A 27,643-nucleotide genomic window follows, 5' to 3' on the forward strand; every position below is an offset into this window, starting at 1 on the left:
TTTAAATTTTTTTTCCCCTTGAGGGGTCAACAACCTTTTATTATGCTGCCACGTAGTAGATCTGACAACTTTGTGAAATACCTTGTGTATCCAATGATGGAATTTCACATGACAAGGAGCTGCCATACGGCTGTTAAGCGCCACAGGAAATCCCCGCTGTGGGACAGATTGGTTAACAGTTGGCCTCCGTCACCTCAGTCGCTGCAGAAAGCGGGAAAATGACCAAACTAAACCGATGTGGCATCATTTAACTTGATGGTGAAATGCAAAAGTTCTTTATCCGACTGAAAATGGACAAAGTCCCCGTTTTTATTCGTTTCAAAAACTGGTTAACTATAAGATGCACATGCTGGACTGAGCCATAGGTCTTTGAATGGTATCTCAGTAGTATTGAGACGCTGAACAGGGCTTTTTTAAAATGGTGAGTATGGTTATTTAAGTTTGTTAATCGTATATTACTGAGCAGTTTTCTCCTTTTGTGAATACTCTACAAAGACACGACATTTAGTGTTCAAACTGATAAGAGCTGTATTGTTTGTTTTTTGTTGCAAATATTCCCTCATTTTGAACCAGAACCACTGTGTTGCATTAGCACTCAAGCATTTAAAAACCCAGGACACTAATTGTTGAAGCTTTGTAAGTTGAATTCTTTTCCATTCTTAATTGATGTGCGAGTTCAGTCGCTCAACAGTCCGGGGTCTCCATCGCTCATAATGCGCCACACATTTTAAGTAGGAGACTCCTCTGGACTGCAGGCAGGTCAGTGTAGCACCCGCATGCCTTCACTGGGAAGCAACACTGTTGTAAAACGCGCAGAATGTGGCCTGGCATTGTTTTGCTGAAATAAACGGACGTTCTTTGGACTGTTACCCATGTGGTGGACATTGCCGAAACCCCATACTGTCACAGACGCTTTGCGCTGATAAGTCTGGATGGTCCTTTCCATCTCTGGGCCCGGAGGAGACTACAGCCACGATTTCCAGAAGCATTTTGAAATGTGGGCCGTGGGCAGACCACTGCACAGGAACCAGCTGCGATTCTGGGTGTTGTTGAGCTATGACTTGCTTTTGCATGGTAGAGCTTTAACTTGCACTTGTAGATGTAGCGATGATTCTCTCTTTTGATGATATTATGGGTGGTAGATCATGAAATCCCTAAATTCCATTCAATTGTATTGTTAGAAACATTGTCTTCTGGACTATTTGCTCATGTGGTGGTTTGGTAAACCTCGCCCCATCCTTGCTTGTGAACGACTGAGACTTTTGGGGATGCTCCTTTCATACCCAACCATGACATTCGCCTGTTTCCAATGAACCTGTTCACTTGTGGAATGTTCCAAACAGGTGTTTTTGGAGCAGTCCTCGACCTTCCCAGTCTTTAGTTGCCGCTGTCCCAGCTTTTTGCAATGTGTTGCAGGCATTTCTGAAAAACGATAAAATTAATTTTATGTTTAAACATTGAATATCATGTCTTTGTAGTATTGATAGAGGTTGAAAAGGATTTGCAAGTCACTACATTCTGTTTTGATTTACGTTTTACACAATGTCTCAGCTGGAATTGTGGTTCAAAGTTCTGATTCTGAAATGATCCTAAAATGAATTATTTTGTTTTTTTTTTTTTTTTGTTTTATAACCTAATTCTACCTAGTGTTAAGGAGTGCTCTGAAGGACTGGAACATGGGCCTTACAGCCTTACAGGCCTTATCTCTGCATTGTTGCATCTTTTTAATGACCAAACTGTAAGTAGAACATAAGGTACTTTTCTACTTTCTGACACACCAATGAAAGCATATTAGCCTGCAGAAATATGCATGCAAGCAGTAGCACACACTTCAGTTGAATCATATACCGCTGGGTGTTCCTTCAAAGCATCGCGGCCAGCCTAAACATCCGTGCCCTATCACCTATCAGAGTGCACCAAACCTCCATATAACGACCCCTTCTCTTTGTGATATATATTTGCATAGCTTTTCCTATCTCTGCTGTGCAGAAAAATGTATCTATCATCATTTTTGCCAAATGACTCCAGATGTCAGCACAAATCTCAGCTTGTCCCTGACACATAGATGATGGAAGGCCTTTGTAAACTAAAGACTGAGTCTATTTTATCCTTGACATTATCAGCCTAAAACTTGCTTCCTCTAATATCTCCCCAACACAGCTTGAAAGAAACCCGGGTATCGTGATTGATGACTAATTGTCCTTTTCTGGCCATGTAGCATTTGTCTTCTTGGTGAAGTCGTGTTTTACTTTACAACACAGGAAAACTCGAGCTGTAAAACTTGCCCTTAGAGTGACTGCAGTGTGTGCACCCAGCTACCTAAACTTCAGCAATCTTCAGTTTGCTTGTTTTTGGTTTATTTCTCCTCCGTTTATTTATTTCCATAAACTTGTGAGGTGTGTTTTACTTCAGAATTGAGCCAGCTGCTTCTGTCTACTGTCAATTATCCAGTTCCACTGGAGGCCACGCATGCTCATGTTGTATTGATGACAGCGTTTGCTTTGGACCACTCGTTGCTCCAAACCAAGTTTTTCTGGTTTGAAGCGGTTCCCGAATTGGTTTGATTTTTTTTATTTTTTTTTTAGATGTTTCTTATGGCAACTTCTATTCTTGCCTTTTTTATTCTTGAGCCTTAAGAATGGTTTTCATTTTGTGGTGAACGTTTTGTATTTGCTCCCTGAAGTCTTCTCATTATGGCTGACTTGGATGATGGTATGTCTGCTACTAGGAGAGCGTTCCTTCCCTGGGCTATATTTGTAAAGGTTTTTCTTCTTCTTTTTATAAAGCCTTAAAATCTTTTTAAAATCCTTTTTTCGCCAGTCCATTACAGGACTGTATATGTCCATGCTTCATGTATTGTTGTGCTTAGCCATAATATTTTTTTCCCCTCAGAGTTTGTCGAACTAAGGGTTTGCCCACGCCTCTCGAGTGGAGTGGTTTCATTTCTGAAGCCTAAGGATGGCATCATGCACATTAGGCCCTGCACCTTCTACTTGCTTAACTAATGAAGAAATGGTCTGCATGTTTACAGATTGAAGAGCATAAATATATGCATCACCAGGTAGAATGCAGACCTCAGGAATAGAGCAGGGCCTGGGTTTAATTCCCCCCATCTTTCCTTCTTCAAATCCTATGATATCTCTATAAAAGAAGAGCTGTAATTCCAGGATCTTCACTTCAGTCTCGATGTGAATAACCTCAATTCACTTCTGCACTTTCAGACTGTTTCCATTATATAACCATAACACAGATTTGTTTCACTAAAAGCAATACACACTTTGCCCAAGAGAGCCTCAGCTTTTGCACACAGCTGTAGTGTATGATTCACTTTTCAGTGACCCTCCCAACTCCCTGTTAGTGAACTAAAGTCCATCTCTTTCTTCTCTTGGATAGTGCACCCTGTAGCCTGCTGTTTTTTATTGTGGGATATGCCAGAGAACAAGCTGTGTATAAAGTCTGAATCTGTATGTGTCCTTAGCACCAGCTGTGGAAGACCTCGTTCAATGACCTGAAAAAAAGTAAATGAAGGTAAATTGAGAAGTTGTAGGGAATCGTAAATACTCGTGTTGGTTTTTCCCATGTAAACAAAAATTGAGTGAAAGAAAAAAAAAGAAAAGACAAACGCATTCATAAAAGCACACACATTTTAAGTTTAATTAATGAAAAGAGTGGAGGTTTGGTAAACATTTTGTCGGTGGCACTACATACATTCAGCATAATTGAGTTTTTCAGTTCAATCCCACCATCAGTCCTGCAACATAAAAGCAAACAGACAGAACCCAACCAGGGATTTTTCTTAAGTTTTTGCACCATATTAATACAACAGAGACATTGTGTTGTTCACAATAACATTTATGACTATAGTTCATACGATGGAAAATCTGTGTTTCTGGCTGTATGACCAGATTACGGAATTACATCTCAATATAGCACAAGCACCACTAAGATGTCTACCAGGAAGTTGAACGCACCAGTCTAGTACAGATCAGTGCAGAGGAAGGAACGTCACATTTGACTAAATATGCACCTTTATGAGGCACAGCGCCTAAGTATGACAGTGACTGTTCATAAGTATCCTTTATGAGATCTTTTGTATTGTTATTGTACACCACTGGCATCACATCAACAGCATGTAAAACAAAGTTAACATGGGTAGCAATATGAACAGGAGCTGTGGGATGTGTCGCTGAGCTGAGATCCGGGTCTGCAGCTTTTCACACCATAAAGAGACATTTAGAGAAACACAATCCCAGAACAATGTCGTACTCCATCCTGATTGGCCGTCACTCTTTCAACAGGACGTGACTTCTATATCTTACATTGGAAACTAATTAACAGCTAAAAGTTACCACTTCATGAATAAGCATAGGTCATATTTATCTATACACATTTATACATTCAGGTATGACTGTTCACTGTAATTGGCACCTTTTCTTCCTTTTTTTTTTCTCATTTCTTTTGTTGTGTGAGTTGGAACCGACAGATAATGAAAATGTCCACACCTTTCTCGGTATTATCTGTCAGCAGTTGCCATGTAAAGCTTCACACAGTTGCCCATTAAAAAGAAATCTCAGGATGATCCACCTTAACATGATCAGTGTCCACAGAGGCATCTTCATCCTATTTCTTCTGGCTTGACAGCAGCTTATGATCAGTTGAGCTTGACTAAACTAAAAACACTTTAGTTTTTCGTGGTTAACGTCTCTCAGATTCAAAATGAAAGAAACGCAACCCACCACTTCAACAAAACGAACATGAAAACAATCCAAAACCCTTGACGTGTGGTCGGTTAATTACAAGGTCATTTTGAGGGGGGAACATCTCTTAATCTGAGCTCTGAACTCTCAGCTCCTCTAGCAAACGAACGTCTGAGCCACAGAGGAGGGAAACACTGTCATATCTTGCTGTTAAGTGACGCCTTCCAGATTTTTTTTTTCTTTTTGCAATTTTTTTTTAGATTTTTTATTTTTTTGCAATTTTATTGAATATTTCACCCTTTTTCATCGATTTTAAAATCTTTTTAAAACACTTGAATGCCAGCAACATTTTACGCTTTTTTTTTCACTCTACAGGAAACTGCCTTTAGATAAAATAAATAAAAACAAGCACAGATTCTCATGAATTAGATGTAATATTCACATGGAAGACAACATATACAATATTAAACATATTTCTAAATCAATACTGGCTCCTATACAACATGGCCAAACCGCTGTTGCAATTATTATTTTTTTTGGCCAATTAACGTAATTAATACCTTTTATTGGAGAAGGTGAGATCAACAAATAAAAACACCAAGGGAACCAACTGAATGCTTTTCCACCAGCCCTAACGCTTCCAGAGACAGACTTACTCTTTAACATAGAAAAATACTATACCAAAACGAAATACAAATATATATATATATATATTAGAATCTGTTAGGCATTTCTATATAAAGGGTTGTAGGAGGGGGTTGGGGCAACTAAAGGAATAAGATTACATCATGAGACAAATTATAACAAAAAGAAAAAAAAAATCATTATGTGAAATTACAACAAAAAACCAAACAAAAAAAATGGATTCTGAGATCTTTTGTTCTGTAATAACAATTGTAATGGTATGAAAAAGCTTGACATATTGGTTGGCAAACTTTTCTCCACACATGCAAATAGTTTGCACAAGTTTAATACTGCAGGCATCAGCTGGTGCAGGGTTAATCGGCCTCCTGCTCAAAGGGGGCGAAACTATGCAGGACATCCTAACCCGGAGGCATTACGTGCTGCGGGCTGTTAACCACTGCCTGCGCCACGCTGGTTTGCTGTACGGACAAAGTAGAACAGCTGCGCCACACAAGCCTCCTCGAGCTGTGTTGGGATTGTGTGTGTGTGTGTGTGTATGTGTGCCATGCATGTGTGATCATGTACTTCAGAGAGGTGTATGACTGTGGTTTTCAGTGCTGCTAGTCAGTGCAGTCTCTATTTGCGGGGAGTTTCTGTGTTACGGTCACTCACAGCAAACAACTGTGACACTGGACCACCTACACTCGTAGACACCACATCTGGACGGGATTATGTGCCGCTCTAAAACCCTACGTCCTCTTTCCTTCCTTCCGCTCACTTCAACATGCGCACGTGTGGATGGATGGACTGTATCCTGGCGGAGGAAATGCTACACCGAACCGACGACAACTTTCAACTCAAACCAAGCCGCATCCAGCACAGTCCAGGTAAGCCAGCCAAGCTCAACTCAAGATAGCCTCGCCAAGTCAAACGGTCCAGCTCTCCGCTTATCCCTCCCCTTTTGTCTCCCTCTGCCGTTCTTAGCCAGAGTGGACCCCGCTGTCCTCACTGCCTCCATGAAGTAAAGATGGAAGATGGTGGCTGACCCATCAGAGGCCTCACAGATGGATGGCGAATTCACACGGGATAATTTGGGTTGGAAGGATGCTTCCCTCTGAATGCGACACTTATGAAATCTCTGGACCCCTTGGAACAATGTTGCAGATACAAAGGTTTAGTTGCTGTTGTTGTCACTTCTACACTGCTGCTCATGATGTTGGTTTCTCTGTTTTACTGTAGGTCACACACCCTCAAAAGGAGAGGAAATGTACTATTTTACAAACATTGTTGTCCATAATATATAGATAGAGGTTTTATATATATTCTGTATAATCTCTCTTGCTTTCTTTCCCTCCTCCACTTTTCTGCAGTTTTCTCTCTTCCTTCTTTCCTTCCTTGCTTTCCGTCTTCTGCTCTACGGCAGTGGCAGGAAATGTGAGCGAGTGGCGCTAGATGCAGCCCACGCAGCCGCACTTGATGGTCTTTTCCACTTCCTCGCTGAAGGAGGTCCCATCGCTGCATTCAAAGGTGTATTTCCGGCGTTTCATCCGCTGGCTGGCACAGCAAGCCCCTGTGTCGCAAGCCCCAGTGCACTCCACCCAGGAGACCATGCGTGTGGTCTGGCAGATGGCGTACCCTCGCTGTACCTGGTAGAAGTCTCGCACAGGCTCCCCTCGACACTCAGACTCTAAAAAACATAGAAAACGATAGTTTAATCCATATGAGCCTTTTGCTTTTTTTAAAAAAAAAGCGTACATCTTTACGGGTCGCATGGCACAAACCAACCTGCATCACAAAGTTCCCCAGTGTAGCCACTTTCACAGTGACAGTACGCGTCTCCTGTGTCTGAGATCTGGCAGCGACCGTGTTTGCAAGACAGGCGGCGGCAGGGGTTAAACAGTTCTCCCTGTTGGTTACACAGGGCGCCGCGGTAACCCTCTGCACACTCACAGCGGTATGACTGAGAGTCCAGAGGGATGCACTTTCCATGGACACACCTAATAAGAGAGAAACTTCTGTCAGAGGTTTTATACAATAATCACAGCAATGAAAAAGGTCGCTAGTGGTGACCTTTTGTAGTTTTGCTAATCAATTTAAATACCACTGAGGAGAGCTTTACTTGCATATTATCCTATGATATTTAAACAGTACATTTCAGAAGGAAATATAATACATTTGACTGCAGAACATCTGTCCGACAGATAAAGTTGCACCTTATTCACCTTATGGTGCATTTCTAATAATTTGTAATAAAGTTTGAATGTTTTTTGTGTATAGGGCAGTCTTCATCTAAATCGTTGAGTTTGTTCGTTGTATTCAAGTGGAAGATAAAACTAAATGACAACAATATTCCAAGGGGTCCGATTTTTATATAAAAATCGAACCCCTTGGAATATCGGTTAAATAATTCCAAAAACATATATATGTTTTTGTAATTATTGGAAAAGATAGGCAGCTCAAAAAAGCTACTTTGATATGTTTAACTTGTGTGACAGATTTGAACTTGGTTTACAACGCTTCAGTTTGGCACAACTGTTGACAGAAACTGACCTGTATCCCCTTTTTAAAATTTTCAAAAATAATCTTTGAAGTTCTTAAATAGTTCAGTATGCTAATTCTGGGGCTGCATTGACACTACTATTAAAAGCTAGATTCCATATAAATACATTCTAACGGTCGCCTTTTATCTTGGGAAAAAAAACCCAACTTTATTATGCTTAAAACTGGTGTTCTAAAACCTTCTACTTGAATATGTAAAAAATGTCTAATTTAATCTAATCTAAAGCAAAGCAAATTCTGGTATATTTTTAACCTCTGTATCGTACATATTTGAGCTGCCCTTGTAAAAGTGGCTGTAAAAAAATAAAAAAACAAAAAAAAAGAAGAAAGAGGATCCATCTCGAGGGTATAGGTTGCTAACATACTTGCTGCCCTGGCAGGGGTTAAGAGCAGGTTGGTCACAATGCGCACCGCTCCACCCTGGCTGGCAGTGGCATACTGGTCCCTGGACCCCATCAGGTTGGCAGATGCCATGGACACAGTACAGCTTCTTGCAGGGCTCGCAGCCCGGTACCACGCCGGGTTTCATCTGGGTCTTGGTGAAGTCCTGGAGCTCGTTGTTGATGTACAAGTTCTGGATGCAGCCGTGAAAACTGGAACCATTCTGGATCTGCCAGAGACGGAAAGTGCCTGAGTGGACGTCCACCGGCATGCCTGGAGGAGGAAACGGAAAGGAAGTGTTAATATGTGTGAAGACATGTGTGCTGGCTCACAAACAAACAGCTAACACGGGGCTGGTATGAGTGTAATGGAGATAGTTGTTTTCAAACATGAGTGTCCCAGCAGTTATGCAGTTAAACACATGCAACTTTTTATTTGACCTTTATATTCTGCATTAGCACCACGGGACACATCATCCTTGAAATCAGAGGACGACAAGAGGAATGAAAAAACGTCTCCTGTGGTGTTGTATGAATGAAGAACATCACATCACATCACATCACATCACAGCACAGCAGTGAGACAAACTGCACAAATCCTCAGCCACTCCTGAGCAAACTGCCATGCCAGCCCCATAAACTGGAGCTGCATGGCATCAAATCAAAATCATTTTGTTATGATTCTCCGGTTACGTTTTTCACAATTTGAATACCAGAAGCTGTGAATGTCAAGAGTGGCTAGAATACAAACTACAAATGAATGCTGTGACAAATAAACGCAAATACAAAGGACTGTGTCTGCTAGTTTCTGTGTAACGGTCAGTAGAGGGCGGTGTTCACACGCCATTAAAAAATGCTGGTGTAATATACGTCCGCAAATGTGTGCAGGTGGCAGAATTGAAGGGTCAATGCATATTTTTGCGTGTTCATGTGTGGCCCCTAGCAAACACAGTCATGACTGACAGGTTGGATGGTGTGGGTGGAGGACAAGGTTTGGGATTGGGTGGAGGACGGATGGGTTGTTGGGTTGGATGGTTGAGGGGAGGGACTGGTTGCGGTGGTGACAAAGCGAGGGGGGAGGGGTGGTGATTTAACAGTAGTGTAGTAGTTAAGAGTGCCTGCAGAGGAGGGAGGTGTGTTCTGGAGAGGGCCCCTACCCCCCACGTATAGCGGCGCCTCCCCGTTGAGGGGCCGCACCGCCCCAAAGCTGTCCATTGTGGTAGGGAGACCCCCGTCAATGGACAGGTTCACCATCTGGTCGAAGGTCACCAGCTCCACTGTGTGGAACTGACCATCGTTGATAGTTTCGGTACTGGCAGAAACAAAAAAATACACAGATGGAACATATAACATTGCCACACAGAGTGAACAGTGAACATGTTGGTCAGCAAACAGTGACAGAAAACTCCTCCTTACCTGTAAATGGCGTGTCCTGGCTGGCTGCCAGGGTCATAGCTAACCTTAACATGGCCTTGGAAGAGCTCCACTGCAATGTGATCGTTGTCTCCATTGTACAGCAGGATACCATTGTCCTCAGCTGTGGACACCTGCACGGGGAACCAGAGAGCATTGGAAAGACTCACCTATTTAAAGGTGGCGACAACCTACAGAAGTGACTCTTCGAATACCTGCAGGGTGATGTTAGCTTGAGGCCAGTTCTTGAGGTCGGACAGCAGTAGGTAGGAGTCTCTGTCGATGAAGTTGACGCTGACCAGCTTCTCGCAGCGTGGCCCACCGAACTCTGGCGGACATTGGCAGAGGGCACGCCCACCTCGCTCCACACAGGGGGCGTTGTTCTGGCAGTCAGCAAGCTCACACAGTGACAGTGGAGATGGCAGAACTTCACACAACTGACCGCTGTAGAAAGACATTGAGGGATTTTTTTTTTTTTTTTGGGGAGGATTATGTAAGTGAAGCAGATGATACTCCGTAGCCAGATTAGCATGATACCTTTGGACTCTTCTCACCTGTATCCTTCATGACAGATGCAGGAATATCCATTCAGCTCATCCACACATGGAGCTCCATTCTGACAGCGATGCTCCTCGCAGTCGTTGTAGTCTACACTACAGTCATCACCAACGTAACCAGGAGAACACACACACCTGTAAAGCACAAACACAGCACTGAAATCAGCCCTGAGCATCTCCCTTTCTACCTCTTAGTCTCTCTGAGTGGCAAATACTCACTTGGGTCCAGAGGAGGTGATGAGGCAGGTAGACTGATGTTGGCAGGGGTTTCGTCCCGGGGCACACATATCTTCCAATTCCTCGCACATGTCCCCTGCACAGACACATGAATTTAAAACAGGTATTAACTCTCTGTAAGACAGAGGAAAAAAAAACACAAGTCATACAGTAATTCCCCATTACGGGATGATCGGTTTAATTTTGAATCCAGGAGGAATGTACATGCCAAGCCTGGGTTTTGTTTTGTCAAAGTCTCTCACACTTGATGGTGTTTGAGATAAAAAGATTTGAACTATGATACGTGTTTGTGTCAAAGTTCAGATCTGAGGACGAATACACAACTTTTCTGCAGCCTTAAAAATGACAAAACCAGATCGGCCTTTATCGTTCTTAAATGGAAGACATTTGGAACCACAAAGAGATTTTGGGAACAGGGGTTCTTGGTCAAAGTGGTAACTAATGAGCCAATGACAGCTATGAATCAGATCCTAAGTTCCTTTGTGGAGATGGGAGAAACTTATAGAAGGATAACTATCAGTGTATCACTCCAACAATCAGGCCTTTATGATAGAGCCTTTAACCATTAAAAAAACACAGGAAAGCCCACAGGGAACTGAATGACTTTTAGTGGAAATATCCTCTGTTCTCATGAATTATTAGGCCACGATTTCCAGCAGCATGTGTGGAGGAAACCAAACACTGAGCATCACATCAATAACAAAGCAGCACCATTCTGTGGGTCTTTTGTTTTGGACTCGGTTGGGGGAAGTAGTCAGGAGAGAGAGAGAGAAATACTGACATAAAAAATTTGGTGCAATTCTGCATAAAAAAACTTTTTCAGAATGCTCAAGAGTGCTCAGGCTGCAAAGCGAATTTCAACAAAAGGGAACCAAAATCTGCACAAGTTGTGTCGTCAGCCAATCACCTCCAGTTTTGGTATTAGTTTTGATGTCGTATTGTGCTTCGTTAAGACTTTTAATATTTTCTCAAAGAAAAATTTCTGTCTTTTTTTCCCCCACTAACCTGTGTAGTAGGGGGGACAAAAACAAGTGTAGTTGTTGACTCCATCGAAGCAGGTTGCTCCGTTCTCGCAGTCGTTGTCTTCGCAGTCGTCGGCGTTGATTTGGCAAGTCGGGCCCCCAAAGCCCAGCGGACATGTGCAGCTGCAAAAAAAACACACACACTCATCACATTATCAAGTTCTGTTTGAGAGGAAGAGTTAATGCCTTTACGGCGATGGTTCCAAAGCCTGCCTTCCTCACCTGTATTCTCCCTCATTATCCGGACTCACTTGGCATGTTCCTCCGTTGGCACATGGGTTACTCACACAGACATTCAGACCTGTCTCACAGTTCTTGCCCTAAAACAAAGAACAGAGATGATGTTAACTGTTTAACTAAAGTGTTGCCTGTTTCCTTTTTATCTAAATGGATAGTTATACCTTTATGGCCATTTATGTTGCCCTTACCTTGAATCCCGGAGGACAACTACACCTGTAGACCTCCACCAGGTCGCTGTGACAGATGCCGTGGTTCAGACAGGGGCTGGACAGGCAGGGGTTACACTTTGCCAGCACTGCAGTGTCCACCTCACCTGAACAAATATTATAGAGATGCAAGTTAATTTTTTATGTTGATTCCAGTGTCGTTTACTTGCTTCTATGTCCAAGACAAGAACTCACCTGCACATTCAAATTTCTTGGCAGGTGTGGTGAGGAGTAGTTTGCCCTCCATGCCCTGTGGGCCAGCACAGCGGGCAATTCCAGGCTCTTTGTATCCAGTCTTCACCCAGTCAGACAGCCAGCGCAGGCGGCAGTCACAGTACAAGGGGTTGGCACCAATCGCTCTGACATTAAAGAGAAAAAACCCAGTTTGTGTTCAAGTCTGGCTATGTGGCTGCAGTACACTGTATCACCAGTAGGTGTCTCTACATCCTCATAGAAGACAAGCGATGCCAAACTCAGCTTGGCTCGCTATACAAATAAATCAGTGATTTTCCAAAAATAAAACATTTTCTAATGTTTAACGCTCAATGCCATATATCATCTGGAGGAGTTCTGCTCAATTATAGGCAAAGGTGTGAACAGAAGGCACTCTTAACCACCTCTGTCATGGTGGCCGTGAATCAATGAAGCTCTGTTCTCCTGCTGGATGCACAAACATTTCTAAATCGATGCTGTTCCATTACGTTGGAACACAGGCTCATCTTTCAGGTCGGGCCAATAGCTGACACCTGACATCTGCTAACATGAAAGCCACTTGACTGTGACTGAGGATCAATGGCTTCCCTCATCTCTCTCCTTCACCCTGATTTTATGCAGCCTTGACTCCTGTCCTGCTTTTCCACAAAATGTCTTTGTTTAGCCTTCTCTGTCCTCCCTTCTTCCTACTCAATTCTGACACTGATAGGTCTATTGATCTATCAGTGATGAGGCTATCTCGGCAGGATGACAGGGGGGCAAAGACACTTTTTGTCCAGCTTTAAACATATGCAACCTCACTGCAGCTACACACCACACACAAAATGTTAGGCATATATAAACAAACACGAAAGCTCTCGGACCACAGAGACTCTGTGTGTATGTTTTGGAGATGTCACAGGGAGATGAGACAGCAGAGGGGTCTGTGTGTTGCTTTAACCACAGGATTGATTAAGGGAGGGCTCGGCCCATGCAGAGCCAGCCAAAGAGCACAACAGACAACCCACTGTGAACCACACTCCTGGCCCGTCTAACCAGACCTCCCTCTGCACCTGAAAGCGCGTTCCTACATTGTGTAGATTTAACAAACGTAGTTTTAGGAGCAGATTGTATCACATACGCATAGACAGAGGCATGCAGTTGCATGTTGCCACTTACAAATGGGAAAGTGAGGCCACATCACTGAAGATGCCGTCAGGAAGCTCCGAGATTTCATTTCCATGGAGAGACCTGAGGAGAAGAAAGTCGACATAGTTCATCAGGGGAGAAAAAGAAAGTGCTGTCATGTGGGCACTGCTAGAGCTGAGAGAGAGTTATGTTTGAGGCACAGTAATATCAGAAAAGGTCAAAGACTTCAGAAGTTTGAGCTTTTACTGCTCCCCCTTCCTCTGTAATAGAATATCTGAAAACATTCTCTTGGGAAACTTCATTTTTAGACTGAACGACAAAAACAATTAAACAAACAAAAAGAAAAAAAAATGTGTCTGTACTGCTGCCATTCTTTGCTCTCCAAACAAATGAAGCCGAAATGATTATGAAAAATGTCGATTCCTCAACATTTTTCACTGCTCAATGTTAGCATAGTTGTATTTCTGGAAGAGCTTTGTGCAGCTGGCAAAGACATGAGGCTCTGTGAGTCTGGAAAAGCCTGGTGTCGAGTTTCTAAGTGTGTCTGGATGGCAGGGCCAACAAGGGCACAGAGCGAGGGGGGAAACAGAGCTGCGCCACATGTAGGATGGTGAAAAACATTAATGTAATGATCTGTGTGTGTGCAGATGAAAAAGGTACACCCATCTGCTGCCATGTTTTAGCGCGTGCATCTAGAATATGAACACCTTTGTGCATGCACACTATTTTGCATCCACTGTCAACTTCCTCGTTGACTACCATCAATGGTGACGAGTTGCCACGGCTTAATGGCTTGATGATTGATGGCTGCCATAATCCACCAGGTCATTACCACCTCAAATCCTCAGCTGACCGCAAGCTAATGTTACAACAGCTCAGTACAGAGTAACAATACATGACACAACTTAATTCTATGCCTGGATGGAGGCATTTAGACCTCTGTCTATGTTTGATCTGTTGATTAGAGCTGAGCCGTGGAAGAGCCAAAGAGGAAAGGATTTAGAGAGGGAAGCTAGTCAGTGTGAGGATACAGAGAACGAGAGGGAAAACTTATAATGTAACCTGCCTGAGTCAACATGTTAATTAGTCTGTGTGCCGTGGAGATTGCTTATTAGTGTAAAGCAAGTGGGTGGGTTGTTGTAGTCAGAGGATACGGAGGCCATGAAGTCAGCATTAGTGTGGCAGCCAGGCAGAGATCTCATGGGAGAAAGGAGCCAGGGAGTCTCAGGGAAGAAACCTGATCTGCGCTCACTCTAACATTCTCTTTTTACTTTTCTGTTACTTTTGCACAGTTTTGTATCATCGTGCCACTCCGTACTACATGCTCAAAATAGCCTGGCACAGTTTTCAGAATTAAACTAACTGACCCAATAATGACTTATGACTGGTTGTACCGGCTGTCAAACCAAACTGGTTCAAACTTTTCTTTCAATTTTGTTTACCTGCCACCACTTACTGTTTTGCAATTACTGTATGTGGGTCTTCTGAGCGGCATGGCATGCTTTAGCTTGTAAAGTTCATGCCTTTTTTTTCTTCTTCTTTTTCTTTATCAAACTCTTTCATATCACGTTCTTCTCCTCACAGGTTGCCACTCAAGCTATTTATGGCCACGCCCTGGCGCTGTCTCAGCTCACTCACCTCACACTTAATACCCAGCAGGCCAATTAGCAGCTTATTAATCTGCAGCTCAAACCACAACCATCACACACACACACACACACACTTACAATGCCACCACTCTCAATCACACCACATCCATGCCAAGCTTCGACCACTGGTCTGTTTGAAGAACTGTGCGTTAATGATTCTTCTCCTCTTTACTGCTGTGTAAAGCCAAAGGTGCAGCTTTATGAAGGCTTTGGCACCTCGGCATGTGCGAGTACAGAAGGGTGCGTCCCGCTCGTAGCCGTCTTTGGCATCTCATTGTGGTTTCGATGGAGCTTCCAAGTTTGAACTTTGAACCCTTTGTGGGGTCTTAAAGACGAAACTATTAAATGGAGCTCATTGTCGCTTTGGTTTTGTTGCACCCCCACAGCCTTGCTGAGTAAAGAAAAAAAATCATCATGGCACCAATTGACATTTAATGGGGGGCTTATGATTGATCACACCAGCAGTAAAGACATCAAAGTTTTCTGCTTCATTTGGACCCCGTCTGAGTGAGACAAGAAGGTATTCCAGACAGTCTGTGTGTGCACGTCTGAGTTAGCGTATAGCTCTGAGCCTGGATGGTGTGTGTGGGGCGGGTGGCACTGGGGGAGGGCCTCACATGGCGTCTCACAAGCTCGCAAAGGGAATATTTTAGAGGCAAAGGTGGCGTGAGTGAGTAAGAGCAGAAATAACGGACGCAGCTTCATTAGAGATCAAAGCCGCGTGCTTGGTCTAGCAAGGCGGCATCAGCTAATGATGGCCGAGCTTCACTCTCATTCCATGCAAAAAGGGCTTCATGCTTTGTGTCTCGTAATGATCGGGGGCTTTCGTTGAATCCCACCGTAAAAAGAGGCTTTGTTGAAGCTTTGTTGTCAGTAATAAAAAGTGTGCCTGCTATGAGCACACATGGAAGTCTGAGAAATCAACTCCCACACACATACTAACAGGCACCAAGTCAGTAGATGACAAACATGAAGGCTATATATACAGTCATCAACAAATGCACACAGATGCAAACACAGCCTCATGAGGAGGGCTGCAGAGCCTGGTCTTAATTTCTCCTTCCAGAGTTATATTGCACATTGGGTTTAAAGCGTGTTGCTTGCTGCAGCTGCTGTAATCTTTGGATGCAGTTCCAAAGACTGGTTTCATTTCGTCATCGTTCTGTCCAATACAGTTACTTTCTACATCTCAGTTATTTAGCAGCCCACGGTCTCGGAGAGTGCACAATCAAAGACTTCATAAGTTCATAAAAGTCCAAAGGCAGAGTTGAAGCCATTACAGTTACAGGGGCAAACATTTTCTACTAATCAGTGTCAGAGTGATTTTGTACAGTGAGCTGTGGGGCTGCCTGTTTGGCCCCGATGGTGAGCCAGTGATGAGCTGGGGGTGCTTAGAGGTGAACAAGCAGACTGAGTACAGTGGTAGTGGTGGTGGTGGGGGTTGAAAGTGAGGGTTGAAACATCATTGCTGCTGCTGCTGCTGCTGTGCCCACAGCTGGCACTTTAACAGAGAAAACAGGTTGGAGCGTGTGCCTGAATTCAAAAGCTGTCATAAATGTTCAGACAGTTTTAGTCCTCTGGAGCCAATCAAAGATTCTCAGCATCTGCTCCACCATCTCTGTAGTCAGCGCTCGCTGCAAAAATATCCTCCTTAATGACTCGTTTAGCCCACTAGTGCATCCTGTCTGGTCTCAGAACTCTTCTTTCAAAATAACTTCAATTGTTTCCAATGAGATTGCAGATTTGAACTTAGTTTTGAAATCACGTGACACCAAAGAAACATCTCAAACATTTGACGTGCATGCAAAGATGGATAATGGATTAAAAATAGAGTGTAACACTCAACCTTAGAAAAACTTAATAAAACGAATGCACATATACACAATATATGTATGCATTTAGAATCTAAAAATAAACTTACAGCAGTCGAAGAGAGTGCAGTCCACTGAAAGCCATTTTGGGGATACAGCGCAGGGAGTTGTAGCTCAGGATTCTGCAATGTCAAAATGAGTACATATGTAAGAAGATGTAATTCAGCTGTTTCCATCTTACTGTCAGCACCTGAATGAATAAGCAGCTCTTTGCTCTGACAGCTGGGGCCGATCAGGACTTACAGAGTTGTAAGTTGGCTCATGTTAGCAAAGGATGAGTTGGTCAGAGAGTTGATCTTGTTGTTGCTCAGGTCTCTGAAAGGAAAATGTATAAAAAAAAAAAAATGTCTCCACTATATCGATCTGCTCAACATAACAGATGACGCAGACAGACAAAAACTTACACCAGCTGTAGGTATTTGAAGGTAGAAAGTTCCTTTGGCACGAGAGTGAATTGGTTCCCATCCAGATATCTAAACAAAGAGACAAGGACTTTCAGACAAAGATACAATATCTACCCTCAACATGCAGTGTATGCACACAGTTTGGTTCTCAGTCAACATTTCTGTTCATATATGACACTGCAGATTTTGAGCCCAGTTTTAAGTCCTTGGTTGTATTAAGCAGGCATCCTCTTTTCTGGAGGTGTTCCTGAGTCCATGCAGGGATTTCCATGACAGAATCATGCCTGTTTCTAGCGCTGAGGGCTTGTGCATAACAGGCTTCCAATTCTGATCTGTCCCTTGCACATAGAGATGTCTCCAGATTCTCTGAATCTTCTGATGAAATCATTTTCTGTAGATGATTGAATATTCCCAGTTTTTGCAATTTCATTATAAAAAATATTATTCTGAAATTGTTCTGCAATTTTTTGACAGAGTCTGTAGCAGATTAGTGACCCGACACAGTTTTTATTTCTGAGAGACTCTGCCTCTCCAAAGTGCTCTTCTTCACCCCGAGTCATGTTATTGATCAGTTGTCAGTTAATATAATCAGCTGCAAAGCGTTCCTCTGGCTGTTATTTGATCAGATGAGCTGATATTTTTTAATGAAGTTGTTAAATGTTTGGCTTTCAACATTTGATATATTTTGTTCTGTTGTTAATAAAATTCTGGTTTATGAAATTTACAAATCATTCATATTTACATTCTACACAGTGCCTCAACATTTTTGGATTTGGGGCTGTAAATGAGGGGCCGGTGAATTGAATAATGATTTAATAATTTACATAGATTAGGTTTTATATTGTGCATATCAATGTGAGCAAACCCAGGGCCACAGTGTCACCTCCACTGGAACTAAAAAAACTGCAGAAAAAAAAGGTAAACTTAGTACTTTCCGTGACATTGTTGTGAACTTCCTGCTTAACAGCAGTTCCGTTAACCCGGCACTTTTTCATGTGACTGAGGTACAAACAGTTACGTGTGTGATAACATTCTGATTATGTTCAAGTCACTGGAGTCAACATCATGCCTACAGGGGTGCAATAACCCTGCTGACTGCCAACACAAAGCTCTACCAGTGGTTTGTCACTTTGATAAATGGCTGATTTAGGGCCTGCTCCCTCTGAGCAGAGCTGCAGGCTCCTGCTATTGTTGTTGAACGCACACATGGTGGGAAGGGCAGCTGCAGGCGGTGGGGGGAGGTGGTTAGTTGGGAGGCATTTGGGTTCAGTGGTAATGATAGGTAATGACAGTGCAGAGGACACTTGGGATAATGATGGAGTAGCAAACTCTCCAGATGACTAGATGAAAGCCCAGAACAGAGGGTTACACCTGGTCACACCTGCTGGGACAATGACAGGCCTTTAGGCTTTCACAGCGTGTATGTGTGCATCCATCTGTGCCCAAGAGTCAGTTGGACCAAATGAAGCAGTATTGGAAAGTTCCAGACCTATTCCATTCCCTCCCCTTTCCATTGAAAACTGCTCATTAAAATGTCCTGTTGCTCCCCTATGCTCCCGTGGACAGGCTTTTGGCCCTAACACAAATATCCACACACACACATTCTGATTCTTGGCTCTGAGTGTGAGAGTGACATCAGTGCCCTGAAGGCAGCATGAAGCACAGAAGAAGAAGAATGTCTGAGAGAATAACTGCAGGGTTTATTGACTCCTCGCCTCTCCGCCAAATGATGAGATGTTTTTTTCACCTCCACTCTTTTCACTCTTTTTTAATATCATCTCCCTCAGTTTCAAATGAAGACGGGGGAAGGATAAAAACTGGAAGTCAAACTGATGAACAGGAATTAGAGTAAGTAATGCCAAGCAACTCACAGTTCAGTCACATTTCTGGGAATCCCTTTGGGTAGAGTGTGGAGATGTTTGTTACTGCATCGCACCACAGTCTCCAGGCAAGTACACTCACTGGGACACTGGGGTCGGGGAACACAGCTTGACTCTTCTTGGCCTGGGAAAGAGAAGAAAGCAGAGGGGAGTCAGATGCCAGAGAGGAAGAAAGAGGTAGAATGACCAAAAGGAAAATATGGACACAAACCAACCGAGGAGCTTTCCTCTTTGAAAAAAGCCAAAAGTGTAGAACTGAAATTAGTACAAAGACAGAGACAAGCTTTGCTCTGTCTTTGTAAACAGCTCAGTGAGAAAGAGAGATGCTGCTCACTAAAAGGCATAAACTCAAAGATAATGCATCTCTTTAATGCAAAGAAAGAACAAAACCATTGGCAATAGACTTAAATAACAGAAAACGAACTGACCCAAATCAAAGGTTTGGGCACCTTGTGCGGTCAATGCTCAGTAACACTCCTGTGGAGAATTTTCTCCAACCTTTCTTCTTGCATAAGGCGCCTAGTTCATGCTGCATCATGGACGGGTCTTTAAAAGACCAGCTCTTTAATGATGTTTAGGTATGAGAACTATGATGGCCATGGCTGAACATTTAGGTACCGTATATCATGTAATTATCCTTTTTTTTTGTCAAGACAGTGTGACACTTTATTTTGAGTTTTAACATCCACCACCACTGATGTGGTCCCAAGTACCACTGGTTGCCAGTGGTCCAAAGCATGAAAGTTGGACCTCTGTGCTTAACAGTTAGAGAAGCATTCTTTTCAGATAATTGTGCTGCCACATGTCTCCAAACATATCTTTGCTCATTGCGACCACTAAGGTCTATTTTCACTCCACCGTATCCACTAAGGTTATATATAAAAGTGCATTAGTTTGTGCGCTGTACAGCAGCTCAACACCATTCCAATCTACTCAAAGTTTAAGCACTCGGTCTTGATTTGCCTTTTTAGATTTCAAAAGAGCCATGAGGTGCAGTTTAGAGGTGCCAATAGTTGCTGGTGGAGTCAGAGCTTTCAAAAAGCTTTTCAATGTCTCTCACAAGCTGGTTAAGGTCTGATAACATGTAAAAGTTGTCAGGGTGCCCACACTCTTGCATGGTTCTCAATCTCAAAATTCTAATCTATTCATAGATTTATATATATATATATATATATATATATTAATTTAATAGATATTTAATATTTAGTGCTCAAAGCTTTGCATACAGTTGGAAAGGTAAGACAGTGCCAATATACCACAGTCCTTCAAGCTGGTGAAGCATTGAGACCGTGAAGAAAGAGGAAGTGAGAAATGTGAAAAGTAAAACAGGACGAGGGGAGAGGGGCCTCGCTAATTTAATATCGACCAGCGAGAGCAAAGAATGGAAGCTGCCTGAGGCCCAAAGACAAGTCTAACAGTCATTCAGGTGCAAATAGGCTGACTGGTCAATAAGACAAACAGCTCAATAGCTCTACTCAGCTCAGCATCGACCAGCAGCTTAAGAACTGCTGAACAGCAATCTATTCAGTAAACAACGAGTCACACAATAGTGACTATTATTTCAGATGATCTCAGACACTTTTGGCAGCTTTTGTTCATAACCCATTGTGAAGTGGAGTGCAGAGCTAAAATCTCTGTCAGTTACTCCCAGAAGTTAGTTTCACACATGATGAAGGTTATCTACTACACTGACAATGCTTATCTCCTTTCAAGGAGGAAAACAACTCCATTTAAAGGAGAGAAGATACGACAAGTCTACAGTTTTGGAGTAAATAAGAATATAAAGAAAGAGAAGCCAACTAAAAGTATGACACCCACCCTCCTCACACCGGAAGTCAGGCAGAGCCACATCCTGCAGGGGGATCTCCTTCAGGAAGGCCGGACGCTGGCAGCGAGGGTTACCTGTCACAATCTTCCTGCTCCTCAGCCAGTCACCGAGCCAGGCCAGCCGACAGTCACAGTTGAAGGAGTTGGCCAGGAGGTTACTGGATAAATAGGAGCATTGGAGAAGTTCAGGGAGCAATGAAACTGGAAATGAAAGATCAACAGTGCATCTACGCCAGGGTCTCACAGAGTGGAGAGAGTCTGCAGTGTGTCGAAGGCTCCGGGAGCAATTGTGGTCAGCTGGTTGTCGTAAAGAGACAGCAAACGGACGTTGTGAAGCCCTGTGAAACTGTCGTTGTGGACGCAGCTGATCTTGTTGTTCCTCAGCATCCTAACAAAAAGAGAAATACAATTATAACTATCATATATATATATATAAATATATATATATATATTAGACATACCTGCAAGCTTAAGTGTGTGATTTTTCATGTTTGTGCATTACTTACAGCATACGCAGTCCGTCGAGACCTCGGAACATCCCGCTTCGAACAGAGTCGATTTGATTGGCTGTGAAGTGAAGCTCAATGACAGATGACGCACCCTCAAAGGCCCCATCCTCAATCTCCGTGATCTTGTTGTTGCTGAGGTTACTGCGTGGGAGAGAGGGAGATGTTGAAGAATGAAGTGTACTATTTAGAGGATGATTCTTAAAAGTTAACGTGAAGAAGTAAAGTTTGCCTCACATTTTCTTCAGTTGGGAAAGGTTCTTAAAGACTCCAGTCGCCTCCAGAGTCGTGATGTCATTGTTGTTCAGGCGGCTGGACAGAAATAAGAGGAACAAGTTTAAGTTTGCAAATACATAAATCCATTTAAATAGAAAATTTTCTGCTCTGTCAGTCTCTTCTTTTGTTTTTTGTCTAGCTGGAAATGCATGACATAACATTTTTTTCCCAGTTTCCTTACAGTTCAGTGGTGGATGAAGGGATGTGCTCAGGGATCTTGGTGAGCTTCAGGTTGGAACAGTCCACTACATTGGACTCACAGCGACACTTTGGAGGACACACTGGATCACTGTTACAGGCATTATTCAGACGGGTGTCCTCTGTACCTGAAATGGAGAAAAATGCAAACATATACTTATTTAACATATTATGACAGTGTTTCCCCTGTATAAACAAGTGCACCTCAGTCCTGTTGTGACTTAAGTTAAGGCTTCCTTACATCATCTTTAACCTTAGGAGCCCTTAAAAATATCCTTCAGCTCTACTGCTGTAGGATGGAGGCGTGAATTGATGAAGGTGAATTATTTTAGACAGATAACAGAGCCGGGGCAGTGGGGTGAAAAGAAAGTGGATTTGGGCAGCCAGCATCAGTGAGGCAGAGTGGCCAAGAGAGAGGATGATAAGGAATAGACAGTTTAAATGATGCTCAGGAAGTGAGTGTAGACTGGTGAAGTTGAAGGTGAAGAAGAGGCAGGAAACAGAGGAAGAAAGGCAAATGCATACAGGAAAGAGAAGGAGGGAGAGGAGACAGATGAGAATGAAATGAAATGAAAGGTGAGGGGTGGTAGAGAGAGCTGATGGAGAAGGAACGAGAAGAACAAGGCAGCACGGGGGAGTGTGGGACATTTTCCTGCACCTCCTCTGTCTATGAATAGACGTTACGTGCCAAAAAAGTGTGCTGCCAGTTACATCATGGCTGCTTAATAATGAAACAGTGCTGGGAGCTACTTGGAACACTGTGTCTGCATCCCTGCATCTCTACATTGTCTCTCAGTGTTTGTGTGTGCATGTGAGTGTGAGTGTGCAAATGTTCCATTCAGAGGTAACAGCCCAGCAGTTTCTGCTAAGAGATCATTTCATGTCCCAGTCTTTTTTACATCAGTGCACACTGCTCCTAAGGTCTGAAGATGACGTCAGTAAGACACCATGGGGCACCCAGACCGCATTTAAAAAATATCCTCAAACAACCAGAACAAAATAATACGGTTGAGTATCAAAAATGTATCCCAATAAATGAAGCAGAATTTAAAACCACAACCTAATCCAATCCCCTCATTGCTATTAAATGATTGCATTCACAGGAACAACTTCCACCCGCTGCATGTGCAAAGACATTTTCTGAAGCAGTGTGACTATTCAGCGGCTCGTTGGATGGTGCAGACAGACATCGTAATGCTGGTCATTAAGGAACTTTCCTTCACGAGGCCAGACAACAGGAAGAGGCAGTTCCTGTGACAGAGGAAGCAATGAAAGAAGAGGAAAAGTGCTTTGATCTTGAGAATGTGGAGGAGCCGGGGGAGATTTCGTGAGCCTGAGTCATCGTCATCGTCACAAGTGTGTGGCGGCGACACTTTTACTGTCAGCCGATTTACACAAAACTGCAGAAAACAGAGAGCGGGAGGATGAGGTTTTTCCATAAATGACTCATCGCTGGAGTAGAAGTCCTCATAATTCCCCGCAGCTTGGTTTCTCATTATCAATGTATTATGGTGTTCCTGCGCTGTCAGTGATTGTGTGAATTGTGGAGGCTTTCATTGCTATCATTCAGGGAGGGTGAAATTCTTATTAATCCCATTTGGCTTTGATCTCCTGTCTGCTTACATAGTACTCCCTTTTGTTCTCCAAGCCAGCGCAGAGCTTTATCTCAACTTTGCACACAAAGACATATTAATTTACACGCACAAGTCATACTGACATTGGCAGTGAATCACGCTAGCATGCGCAGTGCCACAAACACACACAGACATCGATACACATCGCTGCTCCTCCTAGTTATTTTCTTGGAAGTGCTCTCTCTTAAGGGGTCCGGAAACATCCGCTGATAGGAATCTGGGTCCTCTGGTGGGCTTTATTTTCTTTAGCTTCACTGATAGAGAGGACACACTTTCCTTCCCTTCTGTCCTCCTTTCCCTCCCTTCTTTTCTGTCCCTCTTGGTGACTGAGTGTCTGTGCTAATGCCAAAGCAAAGAGATGCTTCCTTTTGACTCTATCTGCTGAGATTGTTAGGAAAACAGAGCTGAGAAGAAACAGATGCTCTCACACATATTATCATTATTAAACTTCACACATATGGTGAGTGTATTCACTCTTGGGCCCAATTAGCTATTCTCATGTATACAAATACCTCAAGTGCCATGACCGGCATAATTTCAGCTAATTTTATCATTAAATGTCTAGTGTTTATTCTAATGAAGACCATTTCCTCTGAAGTTCTTACCATCAGGATGGAAGAAAGCATTATTCTGGTTTATTTCAGTTTAATGGACTTTGGCAGTCGTTTCAAGAAATGCTACAAGGAGGTTTTTTTATTCTTTAAAGTAAACAGGAAATGTTAGAATCCCTCACAGTGCACTGAAACACTTTGGTCAAAGTTAAACCAAGAAGTCAGTTTGGGAACTCTGATAGAAACTGGCAGTTTGGGGACCACCCCCAATGGTCCACTGTTTTCTCTTCCCAATGTTTTCAGTTGATGAAAGGTCTGAACTGCAGGCAAGACAGTCTAGCACTCTGAGTCTTATATTATGAAGCCATGATGTTGTAATAAATGCAGTGTGTGGTTTAGCTTTTCCTTGCTGAAAGGACCTTTCCTGAAAAAAAAAGATGAATTATCTGAATGAGAGCACGTTGTTCAAAAACATATATACCTGTCAGCACTGATAGTGCCATCCCAGACTTACAAGTTGCCAGTTCCATAGACACTAATGCACCCCCATGCGGCTAGAGATGCAAGATTCTGAACTGAGTGCTGAAAACAAGCTGGATCATCTCTCTCCTTTTCCAGAGGACAAAATGCCCAAGATTTCCAGACTTTCACAAATTTGATCTGACATCTGACCACAGAACACTTCTGCATTTTGCCTCAGTTTATTTTGAATAAGCTATGACCTGGAGAAGACAGCAGTAATTCTGGATCACGTTCGCATGTGGCCTCTTCTTTGCATGATAAGAGCTTTAACCTTTGTGGATGGCACGATGAACTGTGATCACAGACAATGATTTCTAGAAGGGTTCCTAAGCCGATGCAGTGATTTCCATGAAGAATAAGTCAGAAGAATGCGGGCATCTAGTATTGTTTTTTTAGCCTTGTCTCATGTGCACAGAGATGTCTCCAGATTATTTGACTCTTGATAATATAATATGTAGTGCAGATAATGGAATATTCAAAGACTTCATAATTCTATCAGAACATTATTCTGAAATTGTTACACAATTTGCAGACTGCAAGATTACAATGCATAGATTGCTGAACCTTTGTCCATCTTTAATTCTGAGAGACTGTTTTTCTAAGGTCCTCTTTTTATGCCCAGTCATGTTACTGACCAGTTGCAAAATAACTTGGTTAGTTGCAATGTGTTCATCCAGTTGTTTCTTGACACTACCATTTATTTTTCCAGCCTTTGCTGCACCAGTTGTCCAGCTTTTTTAGAGACGGTGAGATAATATTTTTCATGACTCACTTTGAACATTTGATGCATTTTCTGTGTTCTATTGTGAATAAAATATTGGTTCATGATATTTGACAATCATTTCATTCTGGTTTTATTTTATTCTGGTTTCATTTTGCATACCATCATAGACTTTTAGGAATGGGGGTTGTAAAAGGAATGACTGCAAATGACAAAAGTAAGACACAAGCTGTAATAAACATGAAAACCTATTTTAACCTCCAGAAGAGCTGTATGAAACTGAACGGTCTGTAATGGAAAAGATGATGTCACTACATGGCTGCAGGTGTGAAATGAAAGAATGACAATGAAAGGTGTGAACATTTACAAGCCACTCACCTGGGATGACGTACTGCTCTTTGGCTGTGATGGAAGAAAGAAAGAGGGACGGATGTCAGTGTGACCAGTCAGGTGTGCATAGCTGTGGCATCGCTATGCCTCAAAACAGTCATATATAGAGCTTATATATGACAACACATGACTATATGACGTTCAAACAGAGAAGCCGAGGGCTATCCCTGTTCATGGCAATATGGAGAGACTGGTGACAAGATAAAAAGGTGGTAAATATTTGCCTGTTGCTAAGGAAGAGTGGCATGACGGAAAGAAGGAGAGAGTATGACAGAGAGAACCAAGAGGGAAGAGGGAAAAAGTAAAAAAAAAATGGAAAAAAGAGAAAAAACACATGGAATCCCTTCCTCGCCAGGTCTGGCCAAACAAACGGGGCTATAAAGAAGTGTTAAACCTCAACCGTGCAGAGTGCCAGGCAGCACAACACTGTGCAAACACAATAGTGGGCACAGGGTGGAGGGAGTGAGGATGGTGGGGGGAGAATGAGGGAAATCTGAGCCTGGCGAGCAGAGAGCAGTGAGTGAGAAGGGGTGGAGGGGTCTGAGGTGAGGTGGGACGGGAGCTTGGAATGGTGGCATGTTCAGAAACTCGTACACTAGCCTCGACCTGTGATTTCAGCTCACTGCATTTTTTTTAATGCAAAACTACACTCTTTTTGTGGTTATACAGAGGGAGAAAGAGCAAAAGCTAGCTCTCTTCTTAGTCCCAAATTAGTATGAAGGGTGTCATTGATTAAGGAGCACTGCCACTGCACATGAAAGCCCTAATAAAATGTAATAGTAATGGTCAGTCATTAAATGTGGCATATGGAAGAGGGAACAATGCCGGAATAAAAGCCACTCCCGACAGAGAGAAAGAGGGAAGTTAAGAGTGGAGAGGTGAGAGGAAAGTGGATCAACAACAGAGCCACCAGCCTACCGGAGCAGCGGAACTTCTTGCTCTTGATTTGCCCGATGCGTTTGTTTGCGAGACGGCGTGGGCTGGCGCAGCGGGCGCCACTGGTCTCGATTGGGTTGGAGCGCAGGTAGTCTGCCAGCCACTTCAGATTACAGTCACAAATGAACGGGTTCTGGGCGAGGTGACTGCAGAACAGAGAAGTGGATTGGGAAAAGGTGGAGAAGATAAAAGAGGAAAGACATGAATAGTGATTAGACGACAGCTGAGTGTTTGTATTCACACATTAGTGCCAGAGTAATGAGACACTTCACCTGTAACTTAAGAAACATTAAGACATTCCTTAGCAGATACATCAGCAGTGTTAATATCACTGTACTGCTGAGCAGTGAGTTAACATCATTGTTTGTTGACTTGAACATTATGATGTAATCATGTTGAGGGAATGAAATGAATGACAGTTAATTAAAGGAAATATTTTGACAGTGACAAACTTTTTTTCTGCTTATGCTGTTTATCAAAACAAATTCCAGTTCCATTTATATAATTAGCAAACCCTTACATAATGTATTCACATCTAAATGGTTAGGAATTACTGCTCTAAAACATGTTAAAACATTTGGGGCCTCTTTCTTTGTCATGCTGTTTCGGGCTTTAACTACAGCTGTCTTCCTGCTGTTTGTGCAGTTGAGTTTTGTTCAGTCTTCAGTTTTGTCGTCAGCATGTGAAATGCAGCTCGATCAGGTTGAGATCAGGTGACTGGGCCACTGCAGAATTTTCCACTTCTTTGCTTTCCACCTCTTGGCCTGTGTGTGTTTTACAGATGGTGTTGTGTGTTAGCGGATCATGAGCTTTTCTTCCCATCATTGTGGCGCGGTTGATTTCGGTTTCAGTTTTGGATGAGGTTGAGTTTGGTTGAGTCTGTTCTTGAGGTTTTATTGAGTGGTTTGCACCTTGTGGCAAACCCTCTGTGTTTGTTCTCATGACATTTTCTCCTTATGGTTAACTTGAGTAATGCAAAGTCTTCATTTCTGAGAGTTTTTC

The 27,643-nt window shown here is 42.8% G+C and overlaps 2 protein-coding genes across 5 annotated transcripts in view; one reads left to right on the plus strand and one right to left on the minus strand.

Moving 5' to 3' along the window:
* hps1 (HPS1 biogenesis of lysosomal organelles complex 3 subunit 1) overlaps positions 1–27,643 on the plus strand; it is a 289,252-nt gene that overhangs the window by 51,733 nt on the left and 209,876 nt on the right. The gene's annotated exons all lie outside the window — the stretch shown is intronic.
* slit1a (slit homolog 1a (Drosophila)) overlaps positions 3,631–27,643 on the minus strand; it is an 86,330-nt gene continuing 62,317 nt past the window's right edge. Inside the window, exons 14-37 of one of the 4 annotated variants that reach the window (XM_072391005.1) lie at positions 26,624–26,787; positions 25,694–25,717; positions 21,871–22,015; positions 21,651–21,725; positions 21,414–21,557; positions 21,152–21,295; positions 20,899–21,065; positions 19,072–19,204; positions 17,201–17,269; positions 17,040–17,111; positions 16,847–16,918; positions 13,307–13,378; positions 12,131–12,294; positions 11,918–12,042; positions 11,712–11,809; positions 11,473–11,612; positions 10,450–10,543; positions 10,228–10,365; positions 9,889–10,117; positions 9,677–9,807; positions 9,379–9,572; positions 8,246–8,534; positions 7,107–7,318; positions 3,631–7,008 (exon numbers count right to left, since the gene is read on the minus strand). In XM_072391005.1, the coding sequence (XP_072247106.1) occupies positions 6,770–7,008; positions 7,107–7,318; positions 8,246–8,534; positions 9,379–9,572; positions 9,677–9,807; positions 9,889–10,117; positions 10,228–10,365; positions 10,450–10,543; positions 11,473–11,612; positions 11,712–11,809; positions 11,918–12,042; positions 12,131–12,294; positions 13,307–13,378; positions 16,847–16,918; positions 17,040–17,111; positions 17,201–17,269; positions 19,072–19,204; positions 20,899–21,065; positions 21,152–21,295; positions 21,414–21,557; positions 21,651–21,725; positions 21,871–22,015; positions 25,694–25,717; positions 26,624–26,787 (3,334 nt within the window). In that variant the 3' untranslated portion in view covers positions 3,631–6,769. The remainder of the gene's footprint in view (positions 7,009–7,106; positions 7,319–8,245; positions 8,535–9,378; positions 9,573–9,676; positions 9,808–9,888; positions 10,118–10,227; positions 10,366–10,449; positions 10,544–11,472; positions 11,613–11,711; positions 11,810–11,917; positions 12,043–12,130; positions 12,295–13,306; positions 13,379–16,846; positions 16,919–17,039; positions 17,112–17,200; positions 17,270–19,071; positions 19,205–20,898; positions 21,066–21,151; positions 21,296–21,413; positions 21,558–21,650; positions 21,726–21,870; positions 22,016–25,693; positions 25,718–26,623; positions 26,788–27,643) is intronic. The other 3 variants (XM_072391007.1, XM_072391008.1, XM_072391006.1) reach the window with 3 other exon arrangements.

Source organism: Leuresthes tenuis, unplaced genomic scaffold (genome assembly GCF_036924035.1).
Source record: "Leuresthes tenuis unplaced genomic scaffold, fLeuTen1.0.hap1 SCAF_8, whole genome shotgun sequence".
In the NCBI taxonomy this organism is placed as follows: Eukaryota; Metazoa; Chordata; class Actinopteri; order Atheriniformes; family Atherinopsidae; genus Leuresthes; species Leuresthes tenuis.